The sequence below is a fragment of the Falco rusticolus genome, chromosome 13 (assembly GCF_015220075.1).
Source record: "Falco rusticolus isolate bFalRus1 chromosome 13, bFalRus1.pri, whole genome shotgun sequence".
NCBI lineage: Eukaryota > Metazoa > Chordata > Aves > Falconiformes > Falconidae > Falco > Falco rusticolus.
In genome coordinates this window covers 5892665-5906915 of record NC_051199.1, presented here as the reverse complement: position 1 = coordinate 5906915, position 14251 = coordinate 5892665, and the positions used below count along the sequence as shown (strand labels likewise).

Below are 14251 nucleotides of genomic sequence, written 5' to 3'. Positions count from 1 at the left end.
TATAGTCACCGAAATAGGGGAAAAGAAAGAGACCCTAGAGCCAATGCATCGTTAAAAAAAGAGAAAGGCAAGTGTAGCAATAGAAAGAATGATGAAAGAAAAATTCAGGCCTAAAACAAAAACTAAAACTCAATATGAAAAAAATTAAGCATTAGACAGTCTGCAATGTTCACAAATAAGGCTTTGAATTCTATTCCACACACACATTCTCCTTCTAACCTGATGCTTCTGCATTATACATATCCTACGTTCACAGCAGTAACTCGTATGTTCATCCACATTTGAATGTGGAGAATCAACCAACCATCTTTGATGTGCAAATCAAACTATGGCCAACTTCTATTCCTCCTCTCAAATTTATAGTTTGTTGTAATCATTTGTCAAAATCCTTTCCTTTCAGGGCATTTTTAAGGTAAAGGTTTTTGTACTGATACAGTTATTTCAAAGACTACTGTCTATTAAATTAAACAGAATGCAAGACTGATTTTATTTTTGGTAAGGCTTTTTGTTGTGTTGTGTTCTAACTTTGATCCCGACATGCATAGACATCTCATTCATGCCACTGCTGAGGTCCTCTCTCTAGAAAATATGACTTACGACTGGATTTGACCTAAGTTTCATGATCTGTCCCCAGACTTCGTAATGTGAATTCATGCACATGTTAACTTACAAATCCTGATGACACCTTCCCTGTTTTGAAACATCAGGAGTAAAACTAGTTAGCCCCTCTATCTCTTTGTCATCACAGACCATAATTTAAATATACCATATATATTTCTATTTAGCATCTTTTAAATAGGCAAAGGCAATACTAAATTATAATGTACTATAAAAATATGTAAATGAAGAGATGTATACAAGGGGAAAACCTTGCACACCTGAACTAGCCAAAAGAAACACTTTCTTCGGCTGCTCAGCTTTGAATTCACTCTCGTGTATTTACTGTTACTGTTTTTTGCTTTTTGAGGAAGAACTCTGAAAAGAATCTCTCAAAGGATAAGAGGGGGGAAGCTCCTATGCCAGCAAAGCATTACTGAGGCACAGAATTTCCTTAAAAGCAAGACACTCATCTCAATTTGCCTTAGAAGCTAGCCCAAACACATCAGCTTAACTGTATGTATGAAAGAGGCTGGTCTGTTGATTACTTTCTAGATTAGAATTAAGGCGTCCACTTACTGAAAAGCTTACTGAACCAGATTATCAATTTTTATTTTAAAACTAAACGAACCAAAAAGCTCTGATTGGAGAGAGCTCTTTATGAATTCCTATGATGGAAGTTCTGCCCTTTAAAGAAAATATTTAATACAGTATTTCAAATCCACAGACTACAAAAAAAATTCCCAACATTTTAGTACCTAGATAACCATATCCCTTCCTCAGTTAAGAAGCATTTTCTCCAGTACATTTTCTTGAAGGAATCTTGCACTTCATAGCTTTTAATGTTAGTTCCAGAAGATTTTTTTGCAAATTACAGAGGCCACATCAGTTTAAAAAAACAAAAATTGAAAATGTGGGAGTGCACAAAAAGAGCATACAGGCAAAGGCTAATTACAGAAAGGAACTAAGGATTCTCCATGGAGATTAGAAAAAGCTATGATCTCAATGAGTGGTACAGAAAGTCCTCCTTGTAACCCTTAGCAGAAACGGTGTGAGCAAAGTAACAGAGGCGTGCTAGAACAGGCACTAGAGATGTTCCAGGAGACACCTTGCCATCAGGAAGAGATGTAATACATAGAAAAGGGGAATGGCAGATATCCTATAATCCCAGGCATTCCCAAGAACAGGTCCCAAGGGGTCCCGAGTTACACGCAGACTTCCAGACGAGGCAAGAACACCAACCAGCACAGCGTCAGCTGGACAGAAGAACTTGCAGTAATTCAAGCAGATTACATTCAAGAACATTTTAAGTTTGGGAGACAAATTACAGGAGTTCTGGTAAATCTCTTACTTTTTTTGCACACACACACACCCCACCGCCCCCGGTTAATTCACTTATTAGTAGTAATGTGACAACAGAAATGCAAAGTGAAATAAAAACTCTTCTCCTTGGGGGGGGGGGGGGGGGGTGGAAATAAGGGACTACCATTAAAGCTTTCCAAAGGCAACCAAAAAAGGAGGTGTTAAAATGTATAAAAATAGTAACTTTCATTAATTGAAGACAGCACTCGTGTACCATTGCCAGACAGCTTAACAGAAGCTCTGCGATTGAATTCACAGGTACATGGAAATCTGAAGATAATTCAAAGCATACAGCAGCAGAAAGAGCCTGTTTTGGTTTGTATACAGCGATGTGTTACTGCTCACTGCTTGATCTCTGCTTAGAGATCTGCTGTGCAACACAACAGCAGGGGACAAGAGAGAATTAAAAGGAGCAGGAGAGACAGCCTCAAGATGTCACTATGTTGTTGCAAGTACATAACTGAAAAGCTCTTACAAAAAGACCTTTTGCATTTGTCAACCATGCCTAGTGGCAAAAAAGGCAAGCAGGCAACCCTTACACCACATTTTAAACTTTTATTTACTTCAGGGAACTGTTCACTGGCTTCAAAAAGAAAAGGAAAAAAAAATCAACTGCGAATTGCAATCCACACTTTTTTTAAAAAAAGAACACTTCAACCGTAGGTGCACACATACCCATACAAGCAATGACAATTAATTTCCAGAAGTTTCAATAAAAACAATGGCATAGGAATTTCCGATCCTGCAGCCTGTCTCCTTTTAGAAACAGTTTATATAAAGAAAGAATCTGGAGGAAGGCAAGAAAGAAGGAAGAGAGCTCCTCCAGTGTCCTCCCCAAACCCCCCAGAAATGCCCAAAAAATGTGTGATGAAAACATGGGGGAAAGGGTGCCTGGTAACTATTTTAAAACACGATCTCTTTTTGCTATAGGCAACAGAAACAAATGACAAAGAACTATTCCATGAATGTAATGTAGAAAAGGGGGGGAAAAATATTCCTGCTGGGAGGCCAGCCAGTTTTTCTCTTTGTAAATTATTTCTCTTGTTCCCGCCTACTCGAATTCATAGTGCAGTTTAATAAGCTCAGCAGTAAACCCACCAAAACCCACAACATACCAAACCAACACTGCCCTCACCCCCCAGCTTCAGAAATCACCTGTGTTAAGCAAGGCACTTTGCTCACAAACTGCAATGCTACACTGAGGCTATTCAGTTTCTCAAGCATGTACACACCATGCACCCGCACAAAACTGTTAAGTCTGAGTGTATTTGCTCTCTTTATCAAATTGAGTGCTAAACGTAGAACAAACACCACAAGATACAGCCCCTCTCCGATGGCTCATGAAACAAACTGGCAGCGTACAGCTTAGAAAAACTGGCAGCCGGGCTGCAAAGAGTTTAAGAATTTCTTCTCTCCTGGCAGGACTGAAGACTGGAAAGCCACTAATGGGACAAACGCTTGCCAAATGTTTATTTCCCCCACTATAAGCAAGCCTTTAACACATGCCAAAAAAAAATAAAGGTTCCCTGCACAGTCACTGAGCAGCAACCACATACAACTAAAAGTAAACAGAGGAATAATTCCTAACACTATCTGTTGTCCAGACCAGATCATTGCATTGTCTTAATCTAACACATGATTTTATAACTGCAGCTTAAAATCAACTGGAGTTCACAATAAACTATCATGTCAACTATCATGTGGAGGTAAGGCTGGGAAAATGTATTTCAGGGAAAAAGAATAATCATAACCACCATTGCTCATAAATGCCACTAATGGACTCTTCCTCATTTCTTCTTGCAGCTTCAGTCACCTATTTGTGTAACACATTATTAAGCAGCAGCAATTCTGAATTATTAAAATGTCATGGAATAAGCATGAAATACTTCAGGGACTGTTTCATAATTCTTTAAAAATGCAAAATTTAGTTTCTTTATAGTTAGGAACCTGTTGTTCTGCTGTCTATTACAAATGTGTGTACTACTCCATCTGTGAAGTATTTGTGATGTAACTGAATGCTCTGAATCCCCATCCTTTGTAGTGTGCTGTACACTTACATGACTGTTATAAAAAGAAGGAAGGTTGGGAAACGGCATAGTCTACCTGCTATAGCACCGTAGACACTGCTATTGTATAAAATAACTTAAGATCTCATCTAGCAAACGTTAACCTTTAGAAAATATATTACTTGCAAGGTAACACAGCTTCACTTACCTGAACACTCATTTATTTCATAAAGTGATCTGTGCAGAAAGACTCACTTAAGTACGTTTTCAAGACACGTGTGAGCTTCACATGTTATGGGGAAGTACAGAAGCGTAACTGTAGTGGCTCCAGAAAGCAAAATAAAATAATCTGCAAGAGATATTTTTCTGGGCATGTGTATATCAAGCATCTGTACATCAAACTATGTCCTTCTACAGAAATTAGGAGGGGGGGGAAAAACCAGTTTCCTCACCTGCGTGGCCTAGTTCTGGGAGACATCATCTCGTTTCCAAGGATATGGTATCGCCTGGCTTCATGCAGCAGCTGATAGCACTCTGGGGAATTCTGGATCAGCTGGTCCACTTCCACAGTCTGAACAAAGTAGTTTGGGTGTAACAACGGGAGCCTGACGTGTGTCAGCAGTTCATGTAACACTGGTCTGCGCAACTCGACTGCTCGGTACACCCAGCGCATGACAGCTTCAAACACCATCTCTTCCTTACTGATCACCAGTTCATCGCTGCAAATGTAATCAATAAGCTCATCCTTTCCCAGTTCAAGGAATTCTTCGTGCTGGGACACATCCTCAAACGTCTGCAGCGCAAAATTCCTGCACTTGGTGAACAGCGTCTTGAGCGAATGCGTATCTGCAAAGCGCTGGATTCCCAGGCAGTTGCAAGGATCCAGCTGCTCTTCCAGGAACTTGGCGCAGGCGTCACGTAAAACACTGATCTGAAAGAGACTTGATGTTTCGAAGAGATACTGCACATTCTCTGTTGTGATCTTTACTTTGCCCGTGTATACATACTGTAAAAAGCAATCCATTGCTTCAGCCAGAATGCCATTGATCTCCACCAACATCTCTCTGCTTTCTCTATGATCGTTGCAAAACATGGCTCTGAAGTAGCTGCTGCAGGCCGAGAGGACCGCCCGGTGGCAGGGGAACTCCCTTCCTTCCACACAGATAATGACATCTGTGAACAACCGGCTGTCTCGGAATTCATTGAAGATCTGGAGAATGCTTTCAGCATGGGATGATCCCGAGGAGAAGTCGAAAAACTCGGGGCCTGACAACGATTTTGGGTCCATTTCAAAAACTTTCCGCTTGGTTGCAGGGGAATCTCGTATCCCACTATCCTCTCTATTCAGTCTGCGTCCCAATATTAGTACCATTGTTACATCAGTTGGCTATAGAGTCATTGAGAAGAATTTGCAGAGTTTCTCCTTCGCAGTGCTGGAGTCTGGAAAACAAAACACTTGGGTATTCAGTCTGATACGTTCTTAATCTCATTATAAGAATCAGACAAGATACCTGTTTGGTTACTCAAAGAACTGGTACAAGTTTTGACCTTTACTAGAGGTGACACAGTATTGCAAGGCAAGTTACCTTGCACCTTGTGCAGGGCAACGCAGCCTTATCTGCTACAGGTTAAACACAAACCAACACAGAACAATCTCATGGATGGCAAGTTCTGAACGTCCCAGCACCGCTGAAATTGCATCTGAAATCTCAGCTCCAGCAAATCACCCGGCTGACAGAAGCCAAAAATTTCCTGGATAAAGATTCAGAGCTTGGGCTGTTCTAATTTTCCAGTGTAATCCTCATTTCAGCTGGAGCATCCAAGTACTACTATAACAATGCTAGTCAAAAGGGGAAGAAGAAAAAACCCAAACAAACTGAAATTTTTACAGTAAAAATTCAGTTGAGAAATCACTCCCTTTTCATTATAAAGTCTAATAATGAAGTCTTACAATATTAGTGTTTAATAATACTCAGTTATCTCAGTGGATAACCTTGACTGTAAGTTCTTACCTGTTCATTCCTAGCATCTAAAAATCAGTTCACCGATAATCTAAGACTCAATTAAAAATGACTGTAAACTGCTAGCGCACAAAACAAAATGAAGAAAATTGTATTTCATTGTGTAAAACTACTGAAGACAAGAACCAAAGACAACTTGCTGAGGACAGGGAGATTTTCTGTTTTCCAAATTACAACTAGCAAATAGTTATTAGCAGAATTTTTTGCTCAAACGCTTTCCACTTTCAGATACAAGTGTATGACATTTCTCCCAATATTAAAACACACTGTTGTTACCGGAGCACTGAAGCTGCAAAAATCAGGTCCTCAAACATTAGCGTATGTAGATATTAAAGTCTGTAGGTGAAGAAAAAGGGAGCCAGTTTTGCAGATAGTGCATATTGGAGGTAACGTCATCGACCGATCCAGCAGCAACAGGGCCTGCTGCCACTCCTGGGCTCTAAAACAAAGTGGATGAAAATATACTGAGGCGGCAAGAGGCTGGGCAAACCCCCCTCTTGGGTCTGACAGAGGCATCATTCCAAATGCATGGAATATTTACTTGTACATTTAGAGAAGGGCACGCACTGTATTATTTTAAAGCTTATGGAAATTTTTTTCATGCCTCCAAGAGGTTACATTCAGTGTCCCTCATTCCCCACTAACACAGTCAGTAAACGTCAGCTGCCGACAGCAATTTCATTTCCTGACGTGCTAGCATCTTTAGAGCTGCAATTACCCAATCCAAGTCTGGCTACATCATCGCTTAATATAGAACACAATGAACACGCTTTTTTACGCAGCACCTTTAAAAGGCACCATCTTAACAAAGAGTAAGAAAAAAACATGCGCTGTACATTTACTCATTGAGAAAAGAGGTTTTAAAACTATCATTTGCCATATAAATTTTTTTACATGTATTTACAAAATAGAATCTTGGTATGGCTCATTTACCCTGCAAAATATTTAATTTTAATTGAATTAGAAAGGATCAGTTGTCACTTTGATGCCTGAAAAACACTGTCGCAATGGGCCTATCCAGTAGCCTATCCAGTAACAGATCACTTCAGAGAGATTTTAACAGGACATAAATGGACAGTCTAATCTGTAGCTGATATTCTATCCAGTGTATTTCACAACCATTTTACCCTGTCATGACGCAGGCTGGACAAAAAAACAAAACCACGAACCACCACCACCTCCTTACCGGCTCTGCTGCTACCACACTAACCCTGACATTGACCTTTATCTGCAATCAATCCCATGCTATTCCGCATGAGAATGTGGGCAGAAATGAAGCATCAGCAGCAGAAATGGAAAATGCAGCCATGAAAATCAGAATATAAAGCCTAAAGGCTTGACTCCAGTGTCAGAGATTTCAATCAGAAGAACTTCATTAAAGCTAATGGAGCTTTCCTAAGCAAAGTCAGCCTGAAATCAGAAACAAGACAGGGGCATGTTGCATGAAAGGGCAAAACACAGCAACTAAGCAAAAGAAGCTTCAAGATTAAATCTTTCTCATTATGTTAGGAGACTTAAGACGACACTATATGATGCAATCACCAATAAATGGAAATAAGGGCTCTGAGTTAAGACTGCTCACTGAAGGAAGCAACGACTTCTTTAAGCTTGGAACAACAGAACATCAGTCAGCAAATGACTTTTTTTTTTTAATGTCCCAATGGTTTAAAGAAATGTGAGACTAAAAAAAAAAAAAATAATCCATGCAGCAAAAACTAATCAAGGGGATAAATACTGCAAATTCACAAATAAAAGAATAAAAAGGAAAAAGAGTTAACAGTCCATGGCAGAAATTACTGCTTTTTAATGCCCTAGGCTTTGATTTCTATCCAGTTAATTACTTCTGTAGGTTTGCTCAAGTCCTTTTATAAAGACTACCAGTAACACTATCACATGTTCAGCTCTCTCAGACATACATATGGCCTTCTTGCAAATCTTGCTCTGGCAGTTTTAAAATGTCACCACTTCCAGCTGACAGCCCCACATTTCAGCCCCAAAGCTGGAAAGGCAAAGGGGAATCTGTGCCTGATGCCACACCGTTTAGTGCCCAAAGGAGGGACACACGCTCCAGAGATACACCTGCCTACCTCTCCCGTGGATATAAAGGTCCTTAGACGTGCCTACAGACTCTGCATTTTAAAGAACCTATTAATTGCAGAATTTAACATTGAGATCTCTTCAGTAAGCTTAAATGAAGCAAAAGAAAAACAGAAGAAATTTCCCCTAAATTTCAATTGAACTCCCCTAAATACAATTTGAAACTATTGTATCAAAAAAATACAAAATGCACTGGATTGCTTGGCTGAGCCAGGGTCAGCAAGGACAGACCTTAAGCACATCAGAGACTACCTACTGAAACAGCTGGAAAGGAAAGACAAGTCACACTTTCTATCAACAGCTTTTAAAAATGCTTCACAAATTTACATGGCTCCAGCACGATGTTACCTGCGTATCTCTATAAATTAGGCTGGGTTCACCAGAAGACCAGGTTCCTCTTATTTCCTTAATCTGTATTATCTGCAGGCTTGTCTACACAAGACGTTCCCCAGAAATAATCTGAGAGCCCAATTCAGGAGCCGGTAAATGAGCTCTATAAAAAGTTTGCCCCGACAGCCTCTCCCAGTAAATCCTCCTATGCAAACTACTTTTCAAGTTGCGCTAAACTCCTCCTTCCTCCACTGCAACATCCTCATGGGTTTTACCCCTCTCCCTTCACCCACAGCTCTGGCACCGGCCGGCAGCCTCCTGGAAGAGCTTTTTAGTGCCACTTCTGCGCCACCCAACTCCCCCGGTCCGTTAGCAGAACCGCCAGGAGCAGAGGCACCACGCAGCCAGGGTTGGGGCGAGGCCCTGGGTAAAACCTCGTCATCAGGTGTGCCCCAGCGCTGCCTCCACGGCTGGCTCGCCCTCAGGGGGCAGTTTCAAGAGTACCTGAAGCCGAGCTGGGCTTCTGCTGCTGCCAGCGGAGGTGGCTTCCACCCCGCGCCCGCTGCCGCGTCGCCTCCGCACCCGCACTGGCGCGGCCGGATCGGTGTCCGTGGCCGGATCGGTGTCCGTCTGCGAAGGGAGAAGAGGAGGCGCTGGGATCGCTGCCCCGGGGAAGGGCAGGAGCCCCAGCACTGGGGCACGGCTGAGCCAGCGCGGCAGCTGGCGGGCCAGTCACGCCTGCTATTACCTGGCAGGACATCAGTACCGGCACCCCCGAGGTAACGCGACCAAACTTAGTAAAAGAAATGGTATTTTTGTCCTGCAGCGTGGGAACCGTAACTGGGGTTGGAGCTGTTCGATCTGTGATTTCAGCTCACGCCACCGCAGATGTGCCGCTCTCAGATGGCTGCTTACCGCAAGAGGCAGAGCAGATCTTGCGGAGCAAAACCCCCGGTGCCCCCACTGCAACCCCAGCACGTGCTGCCCTTGTTTTCTTGTGAGAGGAAGGAGGGGGGGAGGGGCATAACCTTTCCCTCCTCCGCAAAACAGAGCATTTGTTTTTCCTTCTTCTATCTTTGTATCATCAGAAAAAAAACAACCAAAAACCAAGAAGTTGTTGGTTTTAAAGGACTTTAAAAAAAAAAATCTGCTTGTTTTACAACAGCAACTGAGCATTTGGATGCCTTCAGGATGAAGTCTTTAAGAAGACTGACTAATAAACAACAGGATCGACAGGAGTTAGTTGCACGCAAGTTTTTTATTCCAATGTAAGACACTGTTTTGATTAAAAAAATATATACTTCGAATGCCAAAACTGAAGAGTAACCAAGCTAATGACACACACAAGAAGCCAACTGTCCTCAGAAATCACCCAGGAAAAACAGGAGCCGATTCGGACACGGCACTGGCGGTTATTGGGTACAAGAAACCAAACCCGAAGCAAGCGGCGCAGGGCGCGCGGGTCCGCAGGGGACTGCGCTGAAGCACCCCCGGGGGGGGGGAAGCAAAAGCGCTGCGCAACAGCGATCGGGGGGTGGGGGTGGGGGTGGGGGGTGGGAAAGAGCCCCCCCCCCCGGGTTTCTCTGCTGTTTTTCTGCACGGCGAGTCTGTTCAAAGAAAAAACAACCAAACACCCGGACACGCCCCCAACGGCTGCACCCCCGGCTGGTCACCGCAACCGCGCCACGCGCTGAACCCCCAAACCGCCGCGGGGGGCGGGGGGCGCCGCCAGCCGCCCTGAGGGGCCCCGGGGCTCCCCGGCCCGAGCGCCCTGCGGCGCGCACACGGCGCTACGGCACGGCCCGGGGCGGGGAAGGGGGGGCACGGCCAGGGGCGCCCCGGGACCCCCCGCGGCTTCACCGCGCAGCGCCCCGAGGCTGCCCCGCGGTGCTGCGCGCGGGGACCCGGAGCCAGCAAGTGACAAGCAGCAGCACGCGCGGGCAGCGGCGGGGGACAGGGGGCACCGGCACAAAATGGCCGCGTCCGGAGGTACGGGCCGCGAGGGCGCAACCCCGCCGCCTCCCGCGGGCACGGGCCTAAGCCGGCCCCGCGGCCGCCCGCACAGCCCGGCCGCCCCCGCCGCGGTCCGCCCCGCTCCCGCCCCTCCCGCCGCCCGCCGGGCCGGGCCGCCCCGCCCCCCCTGCGGTGACGGGCAGCGCTTGCGCCATGGCGCCGCCCCCCGGCCCGCGGCCGCCGCGCGCACGCGCGCCCTCCAGCTCACCTTCACCCCGGGCCGCCTTAGCGACAGCCCCCCCGCACCCTGCCCAATCCCCGGGCGGTCCCGCGCTGAGGCCCCGCCTCCCCCCGCCCGCCCGCCCAATCAGCGGCCGCTGAGACACCACCCCCGCTACCGCTGCCGCCGCCGCCGCCGGGGGGCACAGAGGGGCGCGGGGGAGACCCGCGTTACGAAACTGCCGCGGGCGCCCCGGGACCCCCCAGCCCAGCCCCGCACCGCCCCGGCCGGGGGCACACACACGCGCAGAGCCGACAGGTCCCGGGGCACCGGCGCTGCCAACGGCCCTGCCCCGCCATCGCCCCGCGCTGCCCGGCAGGGCCGGGACGCGACGCACTGTTCCCGCCGCGGTGCCTAACGGTCCCGGCCGGCCCCGCGCACCGGCCGCCGCCCCGCCGGCACCCCGCGCCCTCCTCCCGGCGCCCCCGGCCCGCCGCGGGGCCCCTCGCCGCCCGCGCCCCCGGCCCGCAGCCCTGCACTCACAGCCGGGAGCGGCCCCGCCGCGCTGCGCCCCGCGGGAGCTGCCGCCGGGGCCGGGCCGGTGGGAGCGGGGCGGCTGGGAGCGGAGCAGGAGCGGAGCGGTGCGGTGCGCTCGGGCCTCGCCGCCGCTGGTCGCGCTGCCAGCGCCGCTCAAAACAAAGGGGCCGGCGGGGCATGTGACCTCGCAGCCACCGCACATGATGTCACCGGCTCCGCGCGGCCCTGGGAGCTGTAGTCCCGCCCGGCCCCGCCCGCTCCCGCCGCTCCGCTCCCTGCCGGCCGCGGGCACCGGGCCCCGCGGCGCGTCTCGCCGCGGTGGGACCGGGGGCGAACGGCCGAGGGAGGCGGAGGGGCCGGGCCAGCCCCCAGCGGCGCTGCGGCCCGGGGGACGCGCGGAGGCCCGGTCCCGGTCGTCCCCCCCGTGAGGCAGCGGGGCCTCGGACGGCACCCTTGGCGAGGGGACCCTTGCCGGCACTCATGGCCGGGGGGCCCTTGCCGCCAGCCCGAGGACCCCCCAACACGAGCCACCTCCCAGACTGACAAGTGCCACAAGTCCCAGTGCACCTCTTCAGCCTACATGACCAAACCGGAGACTGTTACACCCCCAAACCCCATCAAACGAGGGCCTTTCTCTACCTGAGCCCCAGCTTCACCCAATTACCACCCCATTTCCAACCGGCAAAGCTTCCCACCGGTCCCTGTTCCGCAGTGGCCGAAAGGGGAGCCCCCGGAGAAGCCGGGGAGGGCGGCTGGGGGCCGCAGCAGTGGCAGCGGCTCAACTGCAGATAGCAAAGCGGGACCCTGGTGTCATCGCCCTGCAATTTCGAGAGCAGGTCTGAGCCTGTCCTGCAGCCCAGATTCGCTTCATATCCAAAGTATTTGGACACCGGCCCATGCTCCAACACAGGCTGATGGAACATGCCTGGGAGTATGGAAATTTATTTTTGCTCTGCCCTTTAGCATAAGCAAACTTGCAAGTCCCTCATGCAGAGTAGCGAGGCGAGGGCAGGGATGTGCATGCTTAAATTAAGATCATTACCAGGTACTAAACAAGGCTTTATGCAACGTCGTGGAGCTGATGCTGGCAGGTAACTGGCTGCCGCTCGCCTTCCTAGAAGGATGAGTTCTCCCTCCTGCCCCTGAGTGCCCAGGGGAAGGAAGAATTCTTTTATTAGCTGCCACCTACTCTGCTCTCCTATATATTAGGTGTCAATCCCAGGCATAATACATCTTCACCTTTTAGTGAACCTACACGATCTGCTGACCTCGGGATACTCCTCCTCTTGCCTCCCCGGGCAGTGGGTGCCAGCCCTGTGCTCTTCACGGTAGCTGATGGTGCTCCTTGACTGAAACTATTCCAAGAGCAGCACATGCCCAGGGCTCCAGGACCGATCCTCGTCTGGACTCCAGGACCGATCCTCTCTGGAGCAAGCCAGTCTCAGATTTTTGCAGGCTAAATGAGCTCTGCTTTTCCCTGGGGTCAGGTAAACTGCAGCTTTGCAGAACAGTTCGGATTTCTAACTAAAAGGCTACATTTCTGAAAATAGACTGAACATGGCAATTGATTTCGGCATGTAAATTGTTTTCATGAAGATCTTAAACAAATGAAACCTGCAACCGTTTTCCTGCTCAGCTAAAACTCAGAAATGCATAACAGATTTAATTAGAAGTGAGACCATTCGGTCAATTTTTCATCCTCTGGCTGGAAAAAGGACCCCAAACAACAGAAAGCTGAGAGAAAATCAGCAGGCAGCTCACCTCATATAGTACAGTTATGTTGCAATAACTTATTCCACCCACTGAAGATAAAGATTCATAACCCAAAGTCTTACTTGTTACAAAGACATTAAATCTAAAAAGTATATGACTGTAGAAGAATGTTTTGCTTAAAATGGATCTCTTATCTGATATATCCTCTCGTCTGTAACTCTTGGGGTCAATATGACTGTGCAGAGTTCACTTCAGAAAACATCAGCGGGATTAAAGGAATGCGTCATGGGAAGGAAAAAACTGAAAGAGGGTCAAGATACTTCTGAACTGGCTTGAAGGAGCTATCTGAATGGAGTATGTTTACTCCAATAAAACCTGCACGTGGCAAAAATACCTTGTGTGAAGGGGGTAAATGGAGCATTTAAAAGGAAAATACTAATTAAAAACACTCATTGAGCAATCAATTGTTTCATAATGTGCACATGTATGCGTGCAGTCACATCCAGGCACTTCCAGTTCTGAAAGCCACCGTCACCAAGGATGTCTGAAATTAAGGATACCTGAATTGCTACTACATCCTATTGGTCTTCATTCCTCTGCTGGCAGGGGGGTTGGCTGTTCCTGCTCAAGCTGCACCAAGCATTTCTCTCAAAATAAGCAGTTACATGCTGCCTGAGAAGCTGAAGCCAATTATTAAAGATTACTCATTTCTATAAAGCTTTGTTAATACTTTTTTTAACAATGTCAAGTACTTGTAAAACATTTAGGCCAATTTTTTTTGAAGAGGTCAGTGATTTTGCAGATTTTCAAGGCATCTTTGGGGCACCCAAAGGTTAAAGCCTAAAATTAGAAGTCTGCGTGAAAATGTTGGCATGCATCCACCCAACAGTTCATGTGTTTTTCTGGTGGTGTTGCATTTGAACACCACCACCATCCGGCACTTTTCAGACACATTTCCACGATGCACTGTGCCGCCTAAATGGGTCAGTGCATTCCTCCAAATCAAGACTAACTATTTTGGAAAGCGGTGTGCCAGTACACTCCTGAGAATTTTTCTCTGCTGTGAGGAGCGTTGTAGCTGCTGCCTGGATCTTTCTAAAATTAAGCATAACCCAGATGGTTTTCAAGTAAAATGAAGAAAACAACCAAAGAAAGTCCGTGATTTCTTTTAGTAGCTATTTACTGCTAACGGACACTTATCCTACCCAGCCCGGGGAAGGGCTGGGAGCTGAAGGAAGGAAGAGATGCAGGTGAGCCGCGGCAACTGAGAGCAGGAAGCTGCAGGAGAATACGGGGGGAGAGGACAGCCTGTGTGCCACGTCCCTTACCCCGATTGTCCCTTACCCCGATTGTCCCTTACCCTGATTGCTGATCAGAGAGAAGAGCAACATTAACTAGCGAACAACATTAAAAAC

At 47.6% G+C, this 14251-nt stretch overlaps 1 protein-coding gene across 5 annotated transcripts in view; it reads right to left on the bottom strand.

Moving 5' to 3' along the window:
- The window catches only part of KLHL24 (kelch like family member 24), a 29983-nt gene that overhangs the window by 11684 nt on the left and 4048 nt on the right, over positions 1-14251 (bottom strand). Inside the window, exons 1-3 of one of the 5 annotated variants that reach the window (XM_037406220.1) lie at positions 11130-11281; positions 8918-9043; positions 4418-5405 (exon numbers count right to left, since the gene is read on the bottom strand). In XM_037406220.1, coding sequence (XP_037262117.1) covers positions 4418-5337 — 920 coding nt within the window. In that variant the 5' untranslated portion in view covers positions 5338-5405; positions 8918-9043; positions 11130-11281. Of the gene's footprint in view, positions 1-4417; positions 5406-8917; positions 9933-11129; positions 11282-14251 lie in introns of those variants that run through there. The other 4 variants (XM_037406221.1, XM_037406223.1, XM_037406219.1 and 1 more) reach the window with 4 other exon arrangements.